The 23,889-nt window shown below is 59.8% G+C and overlaps 5 protein-coding genes across 5 annotated transcripts in view; 3 read left to right on the top strand and 2 right to left on the bottom strand.

The window, feature by feature from the left end:
* Positions 1-704, bottom strand: part of TMEM185A (transmembrane protein 185A) — a 31,247-nt gene extending 30,543 nt beyond the window's left edge. Inside the window, exon 1 of the mRNA XM_067724946.1 lies at positions 514-704. Within this exon, the coding sequence (XP_067581047.1) occupies positions 514-551 (38 nt within the window). The 5' untranslated portion in view covers positions 552-704. The remainder of the gene's footprint in view (positions 1-513) is intronic.
* Positions 705-9,087: 8,383 nt separating this feature from the next.
* LOC137218130 (melanoma-associated antigen 8-like) lies at positions 9,088-9,861 on the bottom strand. The gene has a single exon (XM_067724931.1). The coding sequence runs from the start codon at positions 9,859-9,861 to the stop codon at positions 9,088-9,090; it is 774 nt and encodes a 257-aa protein (XP_067581032.1).
* A 5,944-nt stretch (positions 9,862-15,805) lies between these two features.
* Positions 15,806-17,640, top strand: LOC137218132 (trichohyalin-like). The gene is made up of 2 exons (XM_067724934.1): positions 15,806-16,859; positions 16,909-17,640. Exons 1-2 carry the CDS (start codon positions 16,341-16,343, stop codon positions 17,638-17,640), a joined length of 1,251 nt encoding a protein of 416 aa, XP_067581035.1. The 5' UTR covers positions 15,806-16,340.
* Positions 17,530-19,926, top strand: LOC137218129 (paraneoplastic antigen Ma6F-like). The gene has a single exon (XM_067724930.1). The coding sequence runs from the start codon at positions 17,643-17,645 to the stop codon at positions 18,939-18,941; it is 1,299 nt and encodes a 432-aa protein (XP_067581031.1). The 5' UTR covers positions 17,530-17,642; the 3' UTR covers positions 18,942-19,926.
* Positions 19,927-20,541: 615 nt separating this feature from the next.
* Positions 20,542-22,564, top strand: LOC137218143 (heat shock transcription factor, X-linked-like). Its single transcript, XM_067724945.1, has 2 exons — positions 20,542-21,096; positions 22,052-22,564. Exons 1-2 carry the CDS (start codon positions 20,542-20,544, stop codon positions 22,562-22,564), a joined length of 1,068 nt encoding a protein of 355 aa, XP_067581046.1.
* Positions 22,565-23,889: the final 1,325 nt, after the last annotated feature.

Genomic DNA, 23,889 nt, shown 5'->3' with positions numbered 1-23,889 from the left:
TTGTCAGGTTTACCCCCCAAAAGCGTTATGTAAGGTCCTGCCATACCCTGACACGGACTCCAAGGATTCAACAGTGTTTCAGACATCAGTTCCACAAAGAAGCAAACAAGCGAGGGATGGGCATACGTCCAAGGGAAACCTCAAGGGCTTGGAGGAACTGTAGGAAACAGCTGGGGTGGTGGGTAGGGGTGTCGAGTCAAGTGAACCGGCCCTGGCGCGGGGAACGCATGGCAGGCAGCGGGTGCCAGAAGATGGAGCGGAGAGAGGGAAGTTGGGACAGCGACGAGGGAGGGAGGGCAAGCGGAGAGGCGCGGGGTTCCCGCGGGGCGGGGACCGCGGCCGGGAGGTTCTAGATGGGGCGGCGGGCCGGGGGCTGAAGGCAGCGGGCGCGGGAGGAGGCAGCGGGCCGGCGCCGAGGCCGATCGGTTTTCCGGGGAGGCTCGGGCAGGCCCCGCCGCCCGCCACAGCATCCCGGACGCCGTGCCTCCCCGAGCCGTGCGGGCGACGCCTCACCTCGGGTTGAAGTCCTGGAAGAGGCCCCTCAGGTTCATGGCGGAGAACTTCACCGCGCCGTCCTCCTCCTCCTCCTCCTCCCCCCGCCCCCCGCGCCGCGCAGCCTGCACGTTACAGTGGGTTCATGGTGCCAACGCGAGCCGCGTCCCAGTTGCCGACGACGCCGCCGCCGCCGCCGCCGCCGCCGCCGCCCTGAGAAACCTGAGCCGCACCTCCCACCCCTCCTTCCGGGCTTCCGTAGGCCGCCGCGCATGCGCCCCGAGCCCCGCCCGGCAGGCCCGAGCAGTGCCGCGAGCGGCGCGCGATGCCGCTTTCCCGGCTCACAGTGCGCGGAGGCCCCGGCCCTCGGCTCCGCGCCCGGAGGAGGAGACGGCGGGGGCGACGGAGGCTGGAGGGACCGGGAAGCCGGGGTAGGGCGCGGAGAGCCGAGCGGGATCGCTGACTCGGCGCAGGCCTGCGGGGAGCGAGCGCGTCGCCGGCGAGTCCCGCGAGGAGGTCTTCACGGACACCTGTCACCTTGGCCCGCGCTGCCTTCTGGAGGTTCTCCAGCGAGAACTGAGCCTTGGGGCTAGTGGCCCCGGGTGACACGTTGCATTTTGGCCATCTCCTCCCAGGCCTTCACCTGTCAAATCTGTCAGTGACTGCGTCTCAACTTCCCTCCCAAGGCCCAGGCCAGCGCGTGGAGATATGCTGGCAGTCCGAAGCTCAGGCTACCCTGCACCAGTCATCTGCCCTCCCTACCGCCTTCCCCTCCTCGGTTGCCTCTCTCCGTTGGCAGCGGACCTGTTCACTGGGTTGGCGGGGGTGAGGGTAGGGGTGCCCAAACTGGAAATGTGGAAGCCATCCTCGCTTTGCTAACCTAGTTCAGAGACTCTTTGCCTCCTGCCCAGACTCTCTGGTCACCTCCCACCCGGCCCAGCTCTTTCTCCACTCTAAGCCATGCTATTTATAACTGCCAGGTTCGTTTTCTGTGGGCAAGTCAACATCTTTGAGCCTCATTTTTTCTCCTCTGCAAAATGGAGATGATAAAGTCTACTTCCTAAACTTGTTGGGAAGATTCAATGAGCTAGCGTGCATAACACACTGCCTGGTGCACGCTAGGTGCTCAGAGAATGCTGTTGCTATCTGGTGCTTCTTCAGGGGCCTACCTCCTCAAGGATTCTGTTTACTTTTGGAATTAGAGAGCAGGACAAGCTCACGGCAGGTGGCCTGGTCTACCTTCTTCACTTCGCCTGATTTAAGAGTTTTCCCTGAGCACAGCAATACCTTAGACATTACTCTGTATCATTATGGATAATAGCTGCACTTTGTAACAATAGCAGAATTTCACAAACGGCAATTTCATAGGACTTAGCCCTGGGGGCAGCTTGAGAAGATCACGATTACCGTCGTCATACTTTGCCATGATGGTATCACCTTTCTTCTGTGAGCCTGCAAACATTTCACGAGTAGTAATTCGGTTTCCCAAACCCACCGGGGAGTGGGTATTACTATATGAGCTGTTTCTAAGGATGAACAACCTGAATCAAGTTTGTTAGCTGCTGAAGCACCAGAACCCTGTCCCAGAGTTTTGGTCTAGCTCCCCTGCCCATCCTCCAAGTGGAGTCTGGTGTGTACCCCTGAGGAGGTTCCCAATGAACATACAAATACAGAAGAGAAAGCTGAGGCATAGAGAAGCTTGTATAATGTGCCCTGAGCTGCCCAGCTACTAAGGATGTAGGACTTGGCGTCCTGCCGAACCTGCAGCCCATACTCTGCAAAAAAGAGGTACTTGCCAGTGACCAGATTGGCCAGCACCACCTTAATTACTGGTGGCCTCACCCCAAATAGGCATTAAGAGTGAGATTGTTTGTCAGTTCAGACACTTGAATAACAGACACTGTTGCCCTTTCAAGAGCTTCACAGACAGAGACCAGGCGGGCTGCTCAGGGTCCGGAGCCTCAAGGGCAGGCACTACTTTGGTGAGGTCCCAGGGGGTCCCAGAGCTGACCCACTGCTCTGCAAGCCCGCAGTACCCCCTCAACCTGAGATGACCAGGCCAACTGTCAATGTACTGTTTTGCTCTGACAAGCCAAATTGCCAAGGGAGCATAGAGGCCTGTCCACGAGGACATATGGGAAGAATTGGACGACCCAAGGCTTCCCATCCTCAACCTTCGAGAAGTGGATGAACCTAGACTGCCTCAGCTTTACTGGCGGCCCAGCCATGTCCTCTCCTGGTGCTCCCATGGAAATAAGAATCAGAACATCCAGGCTTCCCTCTTGTCCTCTCTCCAACAAGTACAAAAGACCCCGCTGCCCATCTGCTGCCCACCTCAGACCACTTGCTCAATGTACCACCCTGGGCAGTGGCCCAAAGCTTCCCTGGCCTGTGTGGACAGACCCATGAGGGACCTGAACATTGAGGAAAGACCCTGAGCCATGCATAGGATGACACCCTCATCATCTCTAGCTAACCCGGACTGGCCACCAAATTTCAGGGCCACCTTACTTAGAGATTCCCAACAATCTTCATACAAAGGCATGAAATGGCTCTGGATTGAAAAGGCATGAGCCCCAGATAAGCCAGAAAGCAGTTGGTGGCTCGTCCAATTCAACATTCATATTGACTCCAATGTGATGGGGTGGAGGGTGGGCTTCTGAAGAGCAGGGCCCTGAAAGGAGAGAATTCTGCTGCCTTCAGACAGTCTGGTCATGGAGGAACTGGGTCAGGGGAGGAAGTGGCTGGGGCCCAGGGCTCCGCGCTGCCAGGGCTCCGCCCCCAGGCCACTGCAGCAGCAGAGTGGAGGGGGCATGGAATTAGAGGACTTAGACCAGCTTCACCGCCGCTCCACTGGAGGGAGGGACAGCTGGGAGCCAATCCCTGGCCATGCCGGGGGGCCTACCCCAGGGTTCCTGGGGGACCAGCTTGACAGCTTCTTCAGCCGGGAGCCTGTGGCTACAGGCTGACCCTCTCTGGACCTGAAAGTCTCCACTCTGAGCTCCTGAAAGGCTACACCCTTAATGCCACCAATGAGAAAATCCCTGGAGTCCCTGGAGTTCCCAAGACTCCACTTACAAGGTGCCTCCCCCCAGAGCTTCCGTAGAGGGCCCTTGTTTCTGGCTACTTTAGCTTCACTTGCTAAGTGTGCCGTCTTTCTGGTACTGAAAGCTCCCTGGCAGGTGGTTGGAGCCTGGCAGGGGGTGTGGCAGAACACAGGGGCTGTGTCTGGGGGCCCGAGGAGCTGGGGGAGGGGCTGGGGTGCAGTGGAAGGGACTGAGGCAGTAGGATCTTTGGTTCTGCTTGGATTGCAGCTGCCCCCATCTTCCTCCAGAGCCCAGAAGGGGCCACCCCTCACTGGGGAGGCTTCCCTCGGGACTTGCAAACTGCAGCTGCCGAGACAAGAGGGAGACAGGGGCGTCTCAAGGCCCCACTGGCCGTCTTGTCACTGGGGCCTGGGAGCGGGTGGATGAGCGCCTCTCCTGGAGCAAGCTTCCCAGGAGGAAGGGAACACGGGCCACTTCCTGTTGGCAGGCCGATGGGCAGGCGGTGTCTGTCTGGGAGTCTAGAGCCACCAGGATGTCCCTGTGCTTCCACCCTGGACCTCTCTTGCCGCCATGGGCTCCAGGAAGGCTTCCCAGGTGGAGAGGGAGGCTCTGGGCCTCTGCGAAGCGACATCTCAGTGAGACAGCTACATTGCTTTGTCACAGTCTCCGGTCTACACTGGGATCCTGCCACCTCCTAAAATGTTTGCTCCAGCCCCATGGACTGCACCCCATCCTGCCCCGGCCTCCCTGCAGTCAGCAGGAGGGGGCTTTCCCGGGCCTCTGTGTCCTGCGGGCTCAGCTCAGGACGCCCTTGGGCTTCCTGCTACTGCCTGCACCCCTGCAGCGCGGTATGCCATAGGTGCTCAGCAAGTGTCCAGGAAATGAATTCGGGAGCCCGACACACCCAAGAGCCCCGCTACCAAGCAGTTGCCCCTCCTCCCAGGCCTCACTCTGGGTCCACCACCTCTGCCGGAATCATGATCTCCGCTTCCTAAGATTCCAGAAGCTGCAGGCAAGATCTGTGGGCAGCCGCACCATATTCTCGCAGGGCATGGACACGCTGAGGTTTCTTGAACAAGTTATACCATGTTTGCACAGATGTGAGATAGATCATACATTTCATAACATATTTTAAACGGAAAAAGAAAAAATCCGTCAAGCAATGTACAAGTAGATAATAAGACATACACAGATGATCCCGGAATATTAAAATGTGGGGGAAGGTAGATCTTGGATACTCAGTAATAATAACCCCTTGGCATTGAGCACCTCCACTAGTTCAGGCATTTCATATGCAGGTGACACCTCGTGTCATATTTCCTAGGGGCTGAATTATGCCCCCCAAAAGATATGCTGAAACCCTCATCCCCAGTACCTGCGAGGGGAACTTATTGGGAAATAGGGCCTTTGCAGATGTAGTCGAGTTAAGATGAGGTCATTACAACAATCCCACTACTGGGCATATACCCTGAGAAAACCATAATTCAGAAAGAGTCATGTACCCCAATGTTCATTGCAGCTCTATTTACAATAGCCAGGACATGGAAGCAACCCAAGTGTCCATCAACAGATGAATGGATAAAGAAGATGTGGCACATATATACAATGGAATATTACTCAGCCATAAAAGGAAATGAAACTGTGTCATTTGTTGAGACGTGGATGGATCTAGAGACTGTCAAACAGAGTGAAGTAAGTCAGAAAGAGAAAAACAAATACCGTACGCTAACACATATATCTAGAATTAAAAAAAAAAATGGTTCTGAAGAACCTAGAGGGCAGGACAGGAATAAAGGTGCAGACGTAGAGAATGGACGTGAGGACACAGGGAGAGGGAAGCATAAGCTGGAATGAAGTGAGAGAGTGGCATGGACATATATACACTACCAAATGTAAAACAGATAGCTAGTGGGAAGCAGCTGCATAGCACAGGGAGATCAGCTCGGTGCTTTGTGAGAACCTAGAGGGGTGGCTCGGGAGGGTGGGAGGGAGAAGCAAGAGGGCGGGGATATGGGGATATATGTATACGTATAGCTGATTCACTTTGTCATACAGCAGAAACTAACACACCACTGTAAAGCAATTATACTCCAATAAAGATGTTAAAAACAAAACAAAACAAAAAATGAGGTCATTAGACTGGGCCTAATCCCATATGACAGGTATCCTTAAAAGAAGAGGGCAAATTGGCTGTAGGCATGACCAGAGGGGAGACAGCCATGTGAAAATGAAGACAGAGACTGGAGTAATCCAGCCATAAACCACGGAACACTTGGGAACATCACAAGATGGAAGAAAGAAGAAAAACCCTCCTCCAGAGCCATCAGAGGAAGCATGGCCCTGCCAGCACCGTGATGTTTTTCACTTGAGCCTTCAGAAAAGGGAGAGAAGTAGCAACCCCACTGGTGACTTTAATTTGTGGTACCTTGTTGGGCGGCCCCAGGAACCGAACACAATCTCATATCAAGGCTCAGAAGTTGTACTGTTACACTCTCCATCCTACAGATGAGGACACTGAGAGCCTGACGCCGGACCCTGCCCAAGGGGACTCTCCTAAACCCTGTCAAGACCCCACCTCCCCTGAAATGAAGAGGAGACCCTGGAGGAGAGGTGGGGTCTAGCACAGAGGGCGTGAGGATGGAGAAGGGTCCCGGACGTGGGGGTCCGAGGCACGGCCCTCTGAAGGCGGCTCCTATGCTCAGGCTTGGGCCCTGCTCTCTCCTTCCACTGCCCACTCTGCTCCCTTCTGTCCCAGCGGCGTGGTGGCCCCACGTTCTCCTGCAGGCTCACTTCCCCGGGCACACTGGCTGTCAGGCAGGCGGCAAGCCGCATTCAAAGCACGGGGACCGCCGGGCTGGAGGACTCTCCGCATCCCCACGGGGCGTGAGTGTCTGTGCCCTTCAGGGCCCTGCGGATGCCCCTCCTCCTGGATGCTTGCTCACACGTGGCTTTACACCCTGCTGCTGTCTTGTGAATGTCACTTGGCTTCACACCCTGCATCCCGCCACCAACCCAGCCCTATCCCTGTGCCCAGCCCCAGCTCAGGGACCACGGACAGGCACAGGCCCGGGCCCCGCACTTGCTCACAAAGGCCCCTAAAGCAGCAGCCGGCGACATTTGCCACAGAGGAGGGTAGGCGAGAGCCAGGCAGGAGGTCAGCCCTTTGCCAAGGAGGCTGGAGCTCAGAGCAGACTTTAGCTGGGGCTGGGGAATGGGGGCTTCTCGGGAAACAGGGCCACGGCTGAGACAACTCACACCAGCCCCTCAGGGGGCAGGCTCAGCGCACGTAGAGAACGTCAGAGCTTCCCGCTGATGGGCAGCAGCTCCCGTGTGCCCTGCGCCGCCCTGGTCAGGACTGGCTGTGTGCCGGGGTGGTGTGTGCTCGTCCAGAGTCTACTGGGGAGGGCGCTGCTGCCCCCCTGAAAAGTGTCTCCCTGAATGTCCCTGGGGCGCTCTTGGCGTGTCCCGGCCGCTGCTGCGCTGCCTGCCACGGCCGTCCCTGGGCTAGCACTGCCCCCCATCAGTCAGTTCACTGCACGAACGGGCACTAGGAATCCCTGCTTTCCCCCGGGAGTGCTTACCATTTGTGATGACAAAATCCCCTTCTTTTCCGGCAGGAGTGTCTGAGCAGGTTCCATTGGCCCTGAAATTCTCCACCTTTTCCAAGTGCCCACCTGCTATATGGCAGGTGCTTCAAATCCAGGATCCCACGTAATGTTCACGTTGTCGTACGGCGCTCAGCAGGGAGGGCTGCCTCTTTAGCCCCCGGCGCCGTCTGCACCTCCCACTGCAGTGACCTCCCAATCCCATTAGGCCCAGGAGTTGCCTCTTCCTTTCGATGCCAGGTCACAGCCCAAACCTGTGGGTCTCTGATGCCGCCATATTTCTGCACCTGCCTGAACGCGGGGACACTGGCGGACGTTGCTTCTTAGTGGCTAGGACTTATTTCTAGTATTATTCTGATCCCAGACTCTGTCCTTCTCCCCTCTGGAAATTGCTTTCTTTTCATGACATCTCAGAGAATTTGCAGCTCCATAGGAAACGGAATAGAAAACCAGTCAAAATTGCTGTTCTGTGTGTTTTACTCCTGGAGGATATATTATTCAATTTGGATGTGTGTGTGTGTGTCTGTCGGCATGGAGGGAAGGGTGGTGATTTCCCCAGCTGGGTGCAGCTCACGCAAAGCTCCCAGGATTCCAGTCACACGGCGACTCCTTTCCACTTCGGCAGCCTCTCTTCTTTCAAACCCCCTATTTTCATTCATTTCATCCCACTGAAATCTAGACCTTGCTCACAAGTGGCCAAAGTAAACTCCAGGTGACTAAAATGGTCGTTTCCATACAGTTGGTAATTGGCTCTCCCAGGGCAGGGAGAGGAGGGCCAGCCCCGGGAATACCGAGCAGGGCTTCAAAGAGCAAGACCCTCATTTCTCTGGAAATCCTTGCAGATGGCGGCTATGAAACACCTACCTCTTCACTGTGGCCCACTGCAATGCAACAAGAGCCAGCACCCCTTCCTTCCTGCCCCAGGGCGAGATTTCTCTCGGCTTTATCCACGACCCAGAAGGACATCTCACAGCAATGTCCCATTTCAGACTTTCCCCTGCAACCCAAGACACACCCTCTGCATGTCTGGCTGCTGCCACCACCCAGCTTCATCACCATCACCTCCCACAGAAGGAACCCCCACTTCCCAAAGGCCCGAAGTGCCCTGGCTCGGGGCACTTAACACTCCAGGGCACGCTCCTGGAGCCCCACCGCCTCGTCCCATGTTGTCTTATTCTGTGGGACTTAGGGGACGTCTCACCACCTTCCTCATGTGACAGTGGCTCCTAGACCATCACTCTAGGTGTGGGTGTGTCCTGCTTTTCCTAGCGTTCCCGCTACTAACACAGGCCCTTCCGGAGAGCAGAGGCTCCGTGGAGGTCTGCGGAATAAACAAGCCGGTGGGCAGGGGGCTTATTGACGCAGATGAACCTTCTCCTACTTTCTTAAAATACCCGTGCAAATCCAACTCAACAGAGATAGTTCGTTTTATTTACAGAATGACAGACAAGACAGGGAAGCAAGAATTGGAACAACAATGGCTCTTATTTTCTATTTCTTCCCCCATCTATATCACTGCTAAGGACTTCCACATTTCCAGAGCAGTTCTGATTCCAATTCCCTGTTATCTTGTACACGGTCACAAAACGAACTGGGAGATTTCCCAACCTCTCTTACAAAACAGCAAAACTCTTGTTCTTGAACTGAATTAGTGCAAATACCTGTGGGATTAACGTCATACACAAAGTTAGACACTGAAGCTTGTTTAGTCTTCTATTCAAAGAACCAACATTTGAAAAATTCCTAAAGAAAACAGACATGGAAGTCCATGTCAACATACACAACAGGAACCCAAAATGCTGCACACCGGCTTCCCCCAACTCGCCCGGCTCTCACTGCTTAGAAGGCTGACCGCTCCCTCTTCAAACTCAGAGTGAAGGAGCAGCCCCCCTTCCTGCCCCACGGGAGAAGCTGCTGGACGTGGGACTGGCTGCTGCACTGGCTCAGGCTCCCTCTTCCTCATCGCTCACACTCCCTGCAGACACGGATGGGAAGAACCTGGGAGCCATGCTATTGCTCCTGAGCAGATGCTGCAGGACCTGACACTCGCTGGCCTCCGCGTAGGCCCGGGGACCCCACAGGAACTCGTAGCGGGCAGGGTCGCTGTGGGGCACCTGCCGGTACTTCAGGTAGCCCGTCTGCACCCACACTTCGGTGAGCAGCTCCCTCCCGCCACAAAACCCCAGGGTGTCTAGCTTTCCCCACACCTCCTCCTCAGGGACGCGGTCACCGAACAGGGTGACCATGGTCAGGACCAGCAGAGGGAGGCTGGCCTCGGGCGTGCGCTGCCAGTCGCTCAGCACTGCATCCCAGGTGAGGCCCAGGGTGGGGACCAGGAAGTAGGTGCGCTCGCGGGGGTCCACCACCTTCACGTCCACGCCAAACAGCAGCTGCAGGCACTCGCAAACGAGGCGGAAGACCACGGGGAAGTGGTCCCGATGCTCCCGGACGACCGTACTCAGCATCTCCGCCTCGGAGGTCGGCTCCCCGGTACGAAACTTGAGGAGCAGGAACCCCACCAGGTCAGCCATCAGCGCAACAAGTGCCTCGCGGGACAAGGGCTCGGCATAGGCGGAGAAGGAGGGGGCGCCAGGGGAGGCGGAGGACGAGGGGGATGCGGCCTCCTCCCCCGCAGCCCCCAGCAGCGGCGCCTCCACAGGACCCTGGGCCGGGACTGGGGCCTCAAGGTCGGCCTCAGGCTGGCGGAGCTCACTCATCTCGACCAGGGGCCTGATCACTGGGGTCGGGCCGCCCACGGGAGTGTGGGCAGGGGACCTCGTACCTGGGGTAGAGAGGGGGTGTGAGCGGCCTCGGCGGAGAAAGGCACCCTGGGCAGCCCTGACAAAGGCCACTTACAGGTCTCGTCTCAAGGGCTGCCCTCGGGCCTCACAGGGGCGCTCCTCCCGGGTGGCCTGTCCCCTGCCAACCTGAAGAAGGAAGTGAAGGGGCTCCTCAGGGTGCAGCCAGCACGGCCCCAGGTTCTGGGGCTGACAGGGCGGTGGGGTGACTTGGGTGTTGTGGGGTCCCCTCTGTTCTGGGAGGGGGAGCCCCTGGGTACACACTCAGGGCACGCACCTCCCCTTGGCTCCTGGCGCTGCCTGGGCCTCCTCTGCTCTGTGCCCTGAGGACACGGTCCTCAGACCTGGGCCTTCGCCTCCCGGGTCCTGGAGCCCCTGTAAGAGGAATGGAGGGCGCACCTCTTGTGTACACTGTGGCACAGCTCTGGGCCTCGGTGCTGGTAGGAGGATTGGGCCGGACTCTGTGAGGTCCCCCCAGTTCTGAGTTCTGGGGTGGGTGGTCCCCTCGGGGTCGCTCGTCGTGCTCACTGTTCCCCTTAAGGGCCTGGACCCTCCCCTTTGCAGGCCGGAGGGGAAACTCAGAACAGGACCCCGAATCTGAACAGAAAGCAGTGAGGGGGCCCCACAGGTGGCCGCACCTGCCCAGGGCCTCCCGAGGGTCCTAGGAAGGGGAGATGCTGGGTCCTCACCTCCTCCTCACATCCTGCCTGGCCTCCCAGCGCTGACCACAGGGGCAGGTTTCTGTTGAGGCCCCTGTTCCAGGGCTGGGGGTCTGCTCAGTCCTCCCTCGGGGTCCTGGGAGTCCACCTTCTGTGGACCTGAAGGCTCACCCCTCACACCAAACACCTGACCTCCTGAGGACCCCGACCCAGAGGTCAGGAAACATCTCATCTGCTGACCGTGCCCTGGCGCCTCCAAGGCCCCCGCGGAAGGGCAAAGGATCCCTCCCTGTGTTGGGGTCTAACGTCCTCAGTCCTTCCTTCCTCGCGTGCAGGCTGGACTCTGGGCAGGACCTGGGATTGTCCCGTCTGCCAGTGTGAGTCCCTGCTCCTTATACCAGGTCTCCAGTCTCTCCGAGACCCTGACGTCAGGACGTCAGGACAGGCCTACCGTGCTCATCCCACCCCGGGGCCTCCCACGGCCACCTGCAAGGGCGGTGATCTGGTGGGTCCCTTTTGTCCTCCCTCAGGGTCCCCTCAGTCCTGCCTAAGGGCCCTAACCTTAGTCCACCAGGGACCTGACATTTTACCCTCTGCCCTCATGCGACCCCACCCCTTATCCCAGGTCCCCAGCTTCTCTGACACCCGGATGTCAGGAAGTGCTGCACGTGATGGCCTCCCAGGGCCAACTCAGTTCTGGGATGCAGGCTGCCCTCAGTACTCCCTCAGGGACCTCACCTTGACTCCACACAGGACCTGGGATTCTCCGCAGTGCCCACCAGACACCCCGCCCCTTATACCCCCTCTGCAGCCTCTCTGATACCCCGCCCCGTGCTCCCCCTCTCCAGGGTGTCTGAGACCCGGATGTCAGGAAGTGCTGCACCTGTTCATCCCGCCCTATGGCTGGAAGGGCCAGCTCGGTCCTGGGATCCAGGTTCCCCTCAGTCCACACTCAGGGCTCTCACCCTGACTCTACATAAGACCTGGGATTCTCTCCTGTGCCCGCCTAGGATCCCGCCCCTTATACCCCCTTCCCAGCCTCTCTGAGACTCCGCCCCGTACTACCCCTCCCCAGCGTCTCTGAGACCCGGATGTCAGGAAGTGCTGTACCTGCTCATTCTGCCCTATGGCCTCCCAGGGCCAACTCTGTTCTGGGGTCCAGGCTCCCCTCAGTCCTCCCTCAGGGCCCTCACCTTGACTCCACGGAGGACCTGGGATTCTCTCCCGTGCCCAACAGACACCCCGACCCTTATACCCCCTCCCTAGCCTCTCTGAGACCCCGCCCCGTACTCCCCTCGCCACCGTCTCTGAGACCCGGATGTCAGGAAGTGCTGCACGTGCTCATCCCGCCCTATGGCCTCCCAGGGCCAACTCTGTTCTGGGGTCCAGCTCCCCTCAGTCCTCCCTCAGGGCACTCACCTTGACTCAGCGAAGGACCTGGGATTCTCTCCCGTGCCCACGAGACACCCCGACCCTTATACTGCCTCCCCAGCCTCTCTGAGACCCCGCCCCGTACTCCCCTCGCCACCGTCTCTGAGACCCGGATGTCAGGAAGTGTTGTACGTGCTCATTCTGCCCTATGGACTCCCAGGGCCAACTCTGTTCTGGGGTCCAGGCTCCCCTCAGTCCTCTCTCAGGGCCCTCACCTTGGCTCAACGAAGGACCTGGGATTCACTCCCGTGCTCACCAGACACCCCGACCCTTATACCCCCTCCCTAGCCTCTCTGAGACCCCGCCCCGTACTCCCCTCCCCAGCGTCTCTGAGACCCGGATGTCAGGAAGTGCTGCACGTGCTCATCCCACCCTTTGGCCTCTCAGGGCCAACTCTGTTCTGGGGTCCAGGCTCCTCTCAGTCCTCCCTCAGGGCACTCACCTTGACTCAAGGAAGGACCTGGGATTCTCTCCCGTGCCCACCAGACACCCCGACCCTTATACCCCCTCCCTAGCCTCTCTGAGACCCCGCCCCATACTCCCCTCCCCAGCGTCTCTGAGACCCGGATGTCAGGAAGTGCTGCACGTGCTCATCCCGCCCTATGGCCTCCCAGGGCCAACTCTGTTCTGGGGTCCAGGTTCCCCTCAGTCCTCCCTCAGGGCCCTCACCTTGACTCCACGGAGGACCTGGGATTCTCTCCCGTGCCCACCAGACACCCCGACCCTTATTCCCCCTCCCTAGCCTCTCTGAGACCCCGCCCCGTGCTCCCCCTCCCCAGCGTCTCTGAGACCCGGATGTCAGGAAGTGCTGTACGTGCTCATTCTGCCCTATGGCCTCCCAGGGCCAACTCTGTTCTGGGGTCCAGGCTCCCCTCAGTCCTCCCTCAGGCCCTGGGAAGTGATTAGCCCATGAGGGGGGAGCCCTCATGAATGAGATTACCTCCCTTTTAAAAGAGGCCCCAGACGGCTGCCTCATCCTCTTGTGCCATGTGAGAAGATGGCTAGTTGATACAGCTAGACAAGAAACCAGTCCATATAAAGAAGAGCTTTATTACTATTATTTATTACTCAGCCGTACAAAGGAACGCAATTGGGTCATTTGTAGAGATGTGGATGGATCTAGAGACTGTCATACAGAGTGAAGGAAGTCAGAAAGAGAGAAACAAATATCGTGTATTAATGCACATATGTGGAACCTAGATAAATGGTACAGATGAACCGGTTTGCAGGGCAGAAATAGAGACACAGATGTAGAGCACAAACATATGGGCACCAAGGTGAGAAAATGGTGGGGGCGGGCGGGGGGTGTGATGAATTGGGAGATTGGGATTGACATATGTACGCTAATATGTATAAAATGGGTAACTCATAAGAACCTGCTGTATAAAAAAATACATAAAATAAAATTCAAAAGTTAAAACAAACCAAAGAAATAAGAATAGGTTTATGACATTATCAATCACAGTAGAAAACCACCTGTAAAGACAAATGGACGTACTTGCCACAATGGGCTCTGCATCGCCAAGTTCGCTCCCCCAACTCCGCAGCCTTGCAGGAGGCCTTCCTATTGGTGGAAGGCCAATGGGCGTGTCTTTTGCTTCCGGAGGCGCCAAGCCTTGGGACCTCAGGCCCTCAGTGCGCATGGCTACTGCTGCTTCCGTAGCAGAGCGCCTCCTCACGTGCTCTTCTGATCCAACCAGTTTCTCGGTAAAGAGACGTCTAGAACTTTCTCCCTCATCTTCCTGGGGCTTCCGGGAGCACCCGGAAGCCCACGTGGCGTTCGCACAGAGTGCCTGGGACAGTCGGCGGCACAGTTCCTGGCTGCTCTGCTGAGACGAGCTCTTCAGCCCCTCGTGAGCGGGACTCCGGAGCCATCCACAGAGTCAGAGCGAGTCAGGAGACAGGCGGGGGCTTTGCCGGGGGCTGGACTCCGCAGGTACCGGGGGCCCCGGGAAGGAGTGGAGGTCGGGGGAGGGCTACGGGCTGCTCGGTTGGGAGTGGGGGAGCGGCGGCGGAGGGTAGCGGGCTGAAGGGGGGCTGAGGGAAGGGTCCCCCAGTGAGCGGGTCAGAGGGGAGGACCGCTGGCTTCTGGGGTGGCTGGTGGGGGGCGTTCTGGAGTCGGGGTGCAGAGGGTGGGGCTAATGGCTAAGCGTGGGGGGGGCCTGAGCGGAGGGCTTCCTGCTGGTCGGGTGGGGCCGGCCTTGGGGGCCAGAGGAGAGGACGACTGGCTGCGGGGGTGGGGAGGACGGGACGGGACAGGACGGGCGGGCCCCACCCCCGGGGCCGAGACGGGAGGGGAGGGCTAACGGCTGCTGCGTGTGGCGGGAGGAAGGCTGAGGCGGGGGTCGATGGGGAGGACTCCCGGGCGCGGGTGCGGTAGGCGTTAGGGGAGCTCCCGGCGGGGCGGGGCGTGGGGTGGGGGGGAAGGACGCTCGTGGCAGTTAGGGGGCTCCGGCTCCCGGGTGGGCGGGGGCAAGACGGGTGGGCTCTGCGTCTGGGGTACGAGAAGCGAGAGCCCCTGGCGCTGAGTGTGCTCGGGGGAGGACTCCCCGGTGTGGGGAGGTGAGAGAGGCAGTCTGACCTCTACGCATGGCGGGGCGCCCGGCTTCCAGGGCCCAGAGCGGAGCGCCACCAGCTGGTGGGTGGGGGAGGGTGTATGGAGGGGATGTAGTGCGAGGGGTCGGGGAGGAGCCGCCTGGCCACGGGGGGGCGTAAGTGAAGCTGAGAGGGGGAGGCGCTGGGGCTGCTGTGATCTGGTGGAGGCTGTTGGCCATGGCAGATGGATTTGTGGGGGTCCAGGGAGGGGCTCTGGCCCACTGCATTAGGCATCGAGAGCTTCAGGTCGCCTCTGTCCGGGTGGCACAGGAATTGCAGAGGTGGGTGGGCAGGGCAAGACCCTGGCCTCCACACAGAGTACACAGATTCTTTACGAGGGTGCTTTGCACATTCACCCGGACACGCCATACCAGAGTTGTAAAACAGTCTCCATAAATTTAGCAGTATTGCAAGTTTCCATGATAAGTTTTCTCATCACGGGGAATTTTATTTGATGGTACTAATGATAATATATCTTCAAATATTGGGAAACCCATGGATCAAAGAGAAAAATCACAGAGGGACTTAGAAAATATTTCCAAGTGAATACTAAAAAAGCACAACTTACCAAAATTAGTGGGAGGCAGCAAAAAGCGACAGGAGGAAACTGTATTCCTCTAAATGCTTCTGTTAGAAAAGAGTCAGGACATAAAATCAGTGAGCCAACAGTCCATTGAGAGATGCTAGAAGAAGAAGAGCAAAGGAAACATAAAATGAAGTAATAAGAGAGCTAAGAGAGGAAATCAGTGATAGAAAGCAAATTATGGACACGGTGAACGAAGCCATGCGCTTCTTTCAAAAGAGCAAGGAAACCGAGCAAGTCCTACAACGATGAATCACGGAAACGTAGAAAGAACGCTGATCCCCAATATGAGGAATGAAAGAGGGCCAACGTTACGGATCAGATGTACATTAACAAAGAGGATATAGGGGAATATTATGGGACATTATGGAAATGTTTATGCTAACAAATTGGAAGACTTGAAAAATTCCTTGGGAAAAAGGCAGCTTCCTAAAACTGAGGCCAGAAATGTAGAAAAGGTGACGAGCCTTCTATCTGTCTTTTTTAAAAAGATTATTTTATTTTACTTTATTATTGTTTCTTGAGTCGTACGCAACAAGTGCTCTTTTGTTATTATTTTTAAATTTTATTTTTACTTTTGGCTGCGTTGGGTCTTTGTTGCTGCGCGCGGGCTTTCTCTAGGTGCAGCGAGCGGGGGCTACTCTTCGTTGCGGTGCGCAGGCCTCTCATTACGGTGGCTTCTCTTGTTGCAGAGCACGGGCTCCAGGCATGTGGGCTTCAGTAGTTGTGTCACGTGGACTCAGTAGTTGTGGCTCGTGGGCTCTAGAGCGCTGGGGTCAGTGGTTGTGGCGCGTGGGGTTAGTTGCTCCGCGGCTTGTGGGATCTTCCCGGACCGGGGATCGAACCTGTGTCCCCTGCACTGGCAGGTGGATTCTTAACCACTGAGCCACCAGGGAAGTCCCTAGCCTTCTATCTTGTAAATAAATGTAATTTATAAAAAAAGTTTCCTAAAGTCAAACAAACCAAACAGGGCAGGGAGGTGCTCCAGGCTGCTGCTGTGAGGGGCACTAGGGTGGGCTGTGTGGCACAAACATGATTCTCTCCTCTTTGCACCCACAGGCCGATTCCCACACTTCAACAGCCTGTGCACACCTGTTTGATCGCTTCCCCCCACCCTCAGGTCCTCGAAGATGGCGATGGCTCTGGCGGTATTGCGGGACTGGTGCAGGTCGATGGGCGTGAACGCTCAGCGATCTCTGCTCATCCTGGGAATCCCAGATGACTGCAAAGACCAGGAATTCCAGGAGGTTGTGCAGGCTGCCCTGCGTTCCCTGGGCAGGTACCGAGTGCTGGGCAAGGTCTACAGAAAGGAGCTGGGGTCGAGTGTTGCCCTGGTCGAGTTTGCTGAGTGTTTAAATCGAAGCTTGCTCCCCCGCCAAATACCAGGCAAGGGAGGGCCCTGGACTGTGGTCTGCCTGCCCCAGGCCCCTGATGCTGATTCACAGGATAGACCCAATTGCCCTGCGCAGCCCCAGGGACAAGCAGTGGTTGGCAGGGCGGGTGAGGCAGGAACTGCAGGTCACTCAGGAACTGCAGGGGAGGAGGAAGCTGCAGGGGAGGCGGGAGTCGCAGGTATGGAGGGAGACACAGGTGAGGAGGAAGCCTTAGGTGAGGAGGGAGCTGAAGGGGAGGAGGGAGCTGAAGGAGAGGCGGGAGCTTCAGGTGAGGAGGGAGCTTCAGGTGAGGAGGGAGCTGCAGGTGAGGAGGGAGCTGAAGGTGAGGAGGGAGGTGCAGGTGAGAAGGGAGCTGCAGGTGAGGAGGGAGATGAAGGTGAGGAGGGAGGTGCAGGTGAGAAGGGAGCTGCAGGCGAGGAGGGAGCTGAAGGTCAGGAGGGAGCTGCAGGTGAGGAGGGAGCCTCAGGTGAGGCAGGAGCCGCAGGTGAGGAGGGAGCCTCAGATGAGGCGGGAGCTGCAGGCGAGGAAGGAGCTGCAGGTGAAGCAGGAGATGAAGGTGAAGCAGGAGCTGAGTCAGATGAGGAAGGAGCTGCAAGTGCGGAAGGAACTGAGGGTGAAGCAGGAGCTGAGGGTCAAGCAGGAGCTGAAGGTGAAGCAGGAGCTGAGTCAGATGAGGAAGGAGCTGCAGGTGACGACGGAACCTCAGGTGAGGCAGGAGTTGCAGGTGAGGCAGGAGCTGCAGGTGAGGAAGGAGCTGCAGGTGAAGCAGGAGATGAAGGTGAAGCAGGAGCTGAGTCAGATGAGGAAGGAGCTGCAGGTGAGGAGGGAGCTGAAGGTGAGGAGGGAGCTGAAGGTGAGGAGGGAGCTGCAGGTGAGGAGGGAGCTGCAGGTGCGGAAGGAGCTGAGGGTGAAGCAGGAGCTGAGGGTCAAGCAGGAGCTGAAGGTCAAGCAGGAGCTGAAGGTGAAGCAGGAGCTGAGTCAGATGAGGAAGGAGCTGCAGGTTACAGAAATGTTGCAGGCGTGGCAGGACTTCTGAGTATGGCAGGACCCACGGGCGGGGCAATGGCTGCGCCTGAGGAAGCAGTTGTGACAGCGGCAGGCGCCATGGGTGAGGCAGGGCCCGGGACCCAGCAGTGGAGGCAGGCCTCGCAGCCCGTGCTGGACAGCATGGGCTACCAGGAGCTGGGAACCTTCTCTGGGATGGAAGAGCCGGGCCACGGGGAAGGGTCCTCTGAGAGCTGGCTGGAGCAGGCCAGCCACACGCTGCACCTGTGGCGCCACGTGTCTGAGAGGGAGAGGAGGAGGAGGCTGGTGGAGAGCTTGCGCGGCCCCGCGCTGGACCTCCTGCGCGGCCTCCTGGCGGAAGATCCCGAGCTGGCTGCCCAGGACTGCCTGGCCGCGCTGGTGCAGGTGTTTGGGAACAAGGACCCCCGGGGGAGTGCTCGGCTGAAGTTCGTGACCTGTGCCCAGCGGCCCCAGGAGACTCTCTCTGCGTACGTGATGCGCCTGGAAGGCCTGCTGCAGTCGGCCCTGGAGAAGGGGGCCATCCACCCGGCCATGGCGGACCAGGCGCGCGCCCGGCAGGTGCTGATGCGGGCCCGGCTGAACGACACGCTCCGGGACACGCTGAGGAGGAGGCGGCTGATGAGGAGGCCTCCCGGCTTTGCGGAGATGCTGCGGCTCATCCAGAAGACCGAGGCCTGGGACGCCGACCCGGCTAGCAGGGAGCACTTCCCAGGGCAGGAAGAGGCCCGTGTGGACGTTGGAGTCCTGGCAGCAGCCGCCCAGGCCGCCCCGGCCCATGAGGCCATCACCGCAGGCACCACTGCACATGGCACCAAGGCCTCCCCGGCCGGTGAAGATAGCACCGCCCAGGCCGCCCGTTCCAAGGAAGGGCGCGCCGAGGACCACCCGGCACGTGAGGAGGCCAGTGCGGCAGTTGCCGGCACTGCCCAGGCTGGCGAGGCGGCCCCTGAAGACCATGGTGCCACCAGGGCAGCCCCTGAAGACCATGGTGCCGCCAGGGCAGCCCCTGGCCCTGGGGAGACCAGCAAGGCGTCCACGGCCACTCAGGAAGATGGAAGTGCTGCCGCCCCTGCGGGCCTAGGTCAGGCAGGACCCTCAGATGCCCCCGGGGTCCCCATGCCTGGCCGGATGGGCAGTGCTTCCCCGGTGGCCCCAGGAGGTCCTGGCTGGGAGCCAGAGGGCCTCGCCCAGGCAGGAGGCCAGGAGGCCGAGGAGACCCCCGAGGAGGGGCTCAAGCCCATCCCAGAAGAGCCGGGAAATGAGGACGGGGCTGCAGAGATGAGCCCCCCGGGGTCCACCTCGGGCCAGTAGGCTCAGCAGGCCCCAGGGCCCCCACGCTTGGAGGCAGGGGGAGGCCAGGCCTGGCAGCCTACTGGCCCCATATTAGGGGCCACTCCAGGTGCCTGGGCCTCCCTCCTGAGAGGGGACCCCTATTCATCATCCCCTGGGGCAGGTTGCTCCCTGTACTGGCAAGCCCAAATGTGTCCCTGTAGGCCCCAGAGGGACCCAGGTGTCAAGGAACCCCCCAGCCCCCGCTCCCCTCCCCCCAACACACACACCCTAGCCATCGTGCCCCCGCAGAGCCCTGAGGTGCGCCACGTGCCAGCCAAGGCTCTGGTCTCTGTGGGCCAGTGTCGTGAGCTCAACGTGTGCTTTCTGGGCATAGATTCAGGCCCAGCGCTGCCTGTTGTTGTGGAAATGTGCATGTGTTATCCTCTGAGCAGTTCCCCCAAGCCCTGCGCGGCGTGGAGACCCCGAGCCCAGTCCCAGGAGCCGGCGGGAAGGACGGGATGGACGAGGTCACAGCCAGCGCCCACCCCAGGACCTGGGAGCCCACCTGCGACCTTCGAAGGAAGACCTTGACCGGGGCTGCAGGAGGTCTGCGGGAGGCCCCCCAGGGCTTGTGTTCTGCTGGGTCACCCCGTTGTTCCTCGGGACTCCACGTCCCCGGCTCGGTGGCGTGCGCCCTGCTGTGGGACTGTCCTGTGCCCGCCGTAGGGCAGGGCCAGGCCCCGGGCATGTGGGCCAGAAATGGAGGGTCTGCCCTGGGGGGAGCGGGCATGGCCGGCGCCCATCTTCCTGGCGAGAGGCCACCCGCGGGGCCCTCAGGAAGGGAGACTGTGGGGAGATGGAGGGCCGCCGGGTGGGGTGTAGCGGAGGCACCTTTTTGAGGACCCTGGGTGGGGCCGGGACCCGTGAGCTCCGGTGGCCGTTAGAAGTTCCTCTGTGTGTTGTTATGCCCTGTGTTCAATGGTTTCAGTCAATGTTTCTCTTTAATAAATTTCCCTGAACGTTTCATCTGAGTCTGGCCTCTGCTGTGGGTAATGGAGGGAAAGGGCTGCTGCGGGTGAGGGCGGGGGTCCAGAGTCCGATTCCTGCTCAGCACCCATGGGACACCTCTCCGGGGAGAGGGTAAGGTAGGCACTTTGCAGACCCAGACATCATGAGGGTTTTTCTTCCAGTTCATAGGTGAATTGTAATGTTTTAGCGCCCTTGACCGTGGGCCGCGTCTCGGGCGATGCTCGTGCTTGAAATCATGGGTGCTGTGCACGGCCCGGAAGGCCAGGGGACACACAGGAGGACTTCTGACCTCGTGGGTCACACGTGGGTCCGTGCACGTCTGCCTGGCCCGGGGGCTCCGGGACCAGAAGGCCGTGGCCGGTTTGCACGAGCGCTCGGCCTGTGGCTCTGCACCCGTGCACGAGTGTCTTCGTGCCCCCTGCGATGACGGGCGTGAAGCAGGAGGCTGACATGCTGACGGGCCTGCCCTTTATGATGTCACTTCCTGGCTGGGCTGTGCTGTCACCCCCGAGCAACCGGAGCACTTCTGTGAGGGGCTGAGCGGGAGTGTGAGCCCAGGGTGCTGCCGGCCGCGCTGCACTGTCCCGTTTACGTGGCGGAGGGGCACGCCATGCTCCGCATGGCTGCGGACGAGAAGGGCCCCGCCGCGGGCAGGGCGCCCGGCTTCGGCGAGGCACCTCTTCCTCCCGACACAGCGGCTCCGGCCCTCGGCTCAGGGAGCTGCACCCCCCAGTCCCTCGCCCTGGACCAGCCCGTGCCCGCGGGGCACCCCGACCTCAGGCTGCTGCCTGGAGAAGCCGCTTTCCAGGATTTGACGGAAGAGCCTTTGTTGAAAAGGCCTCGCACCGCCTGTGAGGCCGTGTGGGAAGGCAGCCTGCTCTTCCACCCCTTTCCCAGGAAGTTGTGGACGAACGTCCACAGCAGTCGCTTTGCATCCATTGGGTGGAATGAAGACGGGACTTGCATAGGCGTCAACAGGCCGCTGTTTCAAAAGGAGGTTTTGGACAGGGGCGGCCTAGACAAGGTGTTCAAGACAGAACGTGTGGAGAGCTTCATCCGCCAGCTTAACCGCTATGGATTCAGCAAAGTGTACCAGGACATGCACACGTCCCTCTGCGTGACCAACCTGTCCACGAAGGAGCGGCCCGCCCACGTCCTGAGCGAGGTAAGGAGGGTGGGGGACGGCGGGGGAGGAGCCCTCTCCAGGGGCTGAGCCGCTGGGCCCGGGGGTGGGGGGCGGGTGCCAACCCCGGGGCCGCCTGGGACGGCGGCAGGCGTGTCGGGAGAGCTTCCTTTAAAGGTGGTACTTGGGCACCGGCGTGACGGCCGGAGCTGGCAGTGCCACGCGCTGTGTTGGGACGTTGTTATGGGGGGACCCGAAGCGTTCTCAGCACAAGGACGTCACTTCTCTCCTTCCTCCTTTTCCCTTTGGTGTGTCTGTGTGAGGTGATGCGTGTGAACTGGACCCCCTGTGGTGATCATTTCACAGCACACGCGGGCAAGGCGTCATCCTGTACTCCTGACACGTGGGCAGTGCCGCTCGTGCCTGACACGCAGTCACAGCGGGGGACAAGAGGACACTGCTGCAACGCTGGCCCTTCCCGTCCTCCTGCTCGGGGACAGTGGCCCGCCGGGGGGAGGGGGGAGGTCTGTGTGCCCCCTTGACTCCCATAGCTCCAGAGCATCACTTGAGTGGGGGCGCAGGTCCTTTCCTGGGAAGCAGTCAGCGTCCCCGGTCTGGCCCCTGGAGGTGCTGGCCAGGGAGCGATTCGGACACTTCCTTAGAAAGCTACCGAACCTTGTTGCAGTCTCGTACCTGCAAACGCCAAGTCCCCTTTCGTGGGCCTTGTACTCGTCCTAAGGGGCCATTTTCAGTCATTTTCCAAGGGCGAAAGGTGATGGTGAGTGAGCGAGTCTCGGGGATGTCAAAGCTGGGGCACAGCGTCCTGCTGGGACCGGGTCCCGCTTTCTCCAAAGAGGCCCTGGGTCGGCTGGGGGAGGGCGCCCAGGGGCCCAGCCAGGCGGCTGCTGCTTGCGAGCAACTCTTTTGTGACTCGGGGTTTCCTTTTCTCTCTCAACCGCGACCTCAGTTACACTTCTACCACAGTCCCCTGTTTCAGAGAGACTGCCCGCACCTCCTGGTGAGGATGAAGCCGAGAGTGCACACTAAACCAGCATCGGGGCAGGTGGACGGCGAGCCGGCAGCCCCGGGGCACCTCCCGGCGCCCAGCGCCGCGGAGCCGCAGGACGGCCTCCCACCGTCTCCTGAGCACATCCAGGGGACCCCGAGCTACCCGCAACTCGACCATGCCTCCGCCCTGGCCGGGACTGACTCTGTCGCTCCGGCCCCTCCTTGGACAGCAGCGGAGCCCCCCGCGCCAGATCCCAACGTGCAGGTTCTGGTCCCTCTAATCCCTGTCCTGGCAGGGGTGGCCCAGCCAGCCGAGGTCCCCTGGCTCTGCTGCGCCTGGCCTCCCGCCCAGATGAGTCCTCCCTGGCCCGTGCCGGGCCTGGCCGCCGCACCCCCCCAAGTCCTCAGCCTTCCCCACCCCGCGCAGCTCCCGGGGGCCGCGCTGCTGCCTCTTGCGCACCCTGGATGCCTGAAGTGGCCGCCAGGCCTGCCGCCTCCCTGACCTTGATCCGTCGGCCGCTGAGCCACTTCTGCCATCGCTGCGTGGGCTCCCGCTCTTTCCTGGAATACCCGACCCCTCCAGGCAGACCCACAGAGGACCCTGACCAGGCAGACCCTGCAGACACACGGAGGTGGTAACGCGGCCAGAACCTTGCAGGGCAGTAAAGAGCACGGGGACATGAGAGCGATGTTCCACCCAACACGTGTTTGGCGCTTCCGTCCTGGGCGTGGCTGAGCAGTTGAGTCCCCTCAGCAGGAAACAATGACAGGTGACAGCCCACCCCCGGCCCAGTGCGGGCACCTAGCAGACACCTGGAGAAGCCCCTCAGACGCCCTGTGCCCACCCACTAGAAAGACCCCTGAAGGTCTGGACAAGCACAAGGAAGGCCCTGGCACCCGCAGCTTCACAGTTGCGGGGGCATCGTGTCCAGCAGGGTCTCGATTTGACAGATGAGAAGAGCTCAGGCCTCCCCTGGTCAGAGGCCTGAAAAGAGCCCTTACTGTCCTGAGACGCACAGGTGTGGAGGTGACGGTCCCTGGCAGGGGCCTGCGGGTGTTCAGTTTGGGGGTGCTCTCTGGTGTCTGGACAGCAGGATTGAGGTTTGCTTTTCACTGCGGGTCCTGCGTCTGGAGACATTTTCCTGGTTCTCTTTTCCTTGCCTTTCGAGCTAAACACTTCAAGGGCGCCATGCTCCACCACCCTCTGGGCGCTGGGGTGTCGCGCTTATACCGCGAGTCCTTGTGGTCAGCGCCCAGTGATGTGTACAGAGCACTGAAGGCCAGGGCGCACCCCCAGCTCACAGTTGCTGCCTCCACGTGTGGGGGATGGGCCGGGGGACCTGGCCAGGACTCTGTGGCTGTCACAGCGATAGGGCGACATCCCCTCCCAAACACTGCTAAGGAGGGGGCGGGGAGCGGGAATTGCCTGGAGTTCCAGGGGTTAGGACTCCATGCTTTCACTGCGGTGGCCCGGGTTCAATCCCTGGTCGGGGATCTAAGATCCCCCAAGCCTTGTGGGGTGGCCAGAAACACAGAAAAGAAAAAATAGGTGGGTTGGGGGAGGAGGGGAAGTAGACCCAAGGTACCAGGAATGATCCAAGCACCAGCAGCCAGAGGAGCCCCGGGTCTGCCCGGGTGAGGGGTGGTCCCATCTGCCGCTCCCGTCTGTCACAATGCAACAGCTAGTGCACGTCAGGGGGGTCTCTTGAGCAGCCCAACAGCAGCGCCCCAAGTGAACGATGCAAAAATGGACAGAGGGGACGGAAGAAACCGGTCTACAGTAGAAGTGGGAGACTTCGGTCCCCCCTGTGATGGATTCAAATGGAT

The sequence above is a fragment of the Pseudorca crassidens genome, unplaced genomic scaffold (assembly GCF_039906515.1).
Source record: "Pseudorca crassidens isolate mPseCra1 unplaced genomic scaffold, mPseCra1.hap1 Scaffold_228, whole genome shotgun sequence".
NCBI lineage: Eukaryota > Metazoa > Chordata > Mammalia > Artiodactyla > Delphinidae > Pseudorca > Pseudorca crassidens.
This window is presented reverse-complemented; position numbering and strand designations above follow the sequence as displayed.

Excerpts from the sequence above, each read along its gene's own strand:
- LOC137218130 (XM_067724931.1), bottom strand. The coding sequence starts at position 9,861 with ATGAGTGAGCTCCGCCAGCCTGAGGCCGACCTTGAGGCCCCAGTCCCG.
- LOC137218132 (XM_067724934.1), top strand. The coding sequence starts at position 16,341 with ATGGCGATGGCTCTGGCGGTATTGCGGGACTGGTGCAGGTCGATGGGC. Across the intron at positions 16,860-16,908 it reads AGGAGGGAGCTGAAGGAGAG|GTGAGGAGGGAGCTGAAGGT; the intron begins GCGGGAGCTTCA and ends AGGGAGCTGCAG.
- LOC137218129 (XM_067724930.1), top strand. The coding sequence starts at position 17,643 with ATGGCAGGACCCACGGGCGGGGCAATGGCTGCGCCTGAGGAAGCAGTT.
- LOC137218143 (XM_067724945.1), top strand. The coding sequence starts at position 20,542 with ATGCTCCGCATGGCTGCGGACGAGAAGGGCCCCGCCGCGGGCAGGGCG. Across the intron at positions 21,097-22,051 it reads CCGCCCACGTCCTGAGCGAG|AGAGACTGCCCGCACCTCCT; the intron begins GTAAGGAGGGTG and ends CCCCTGTTTCAG.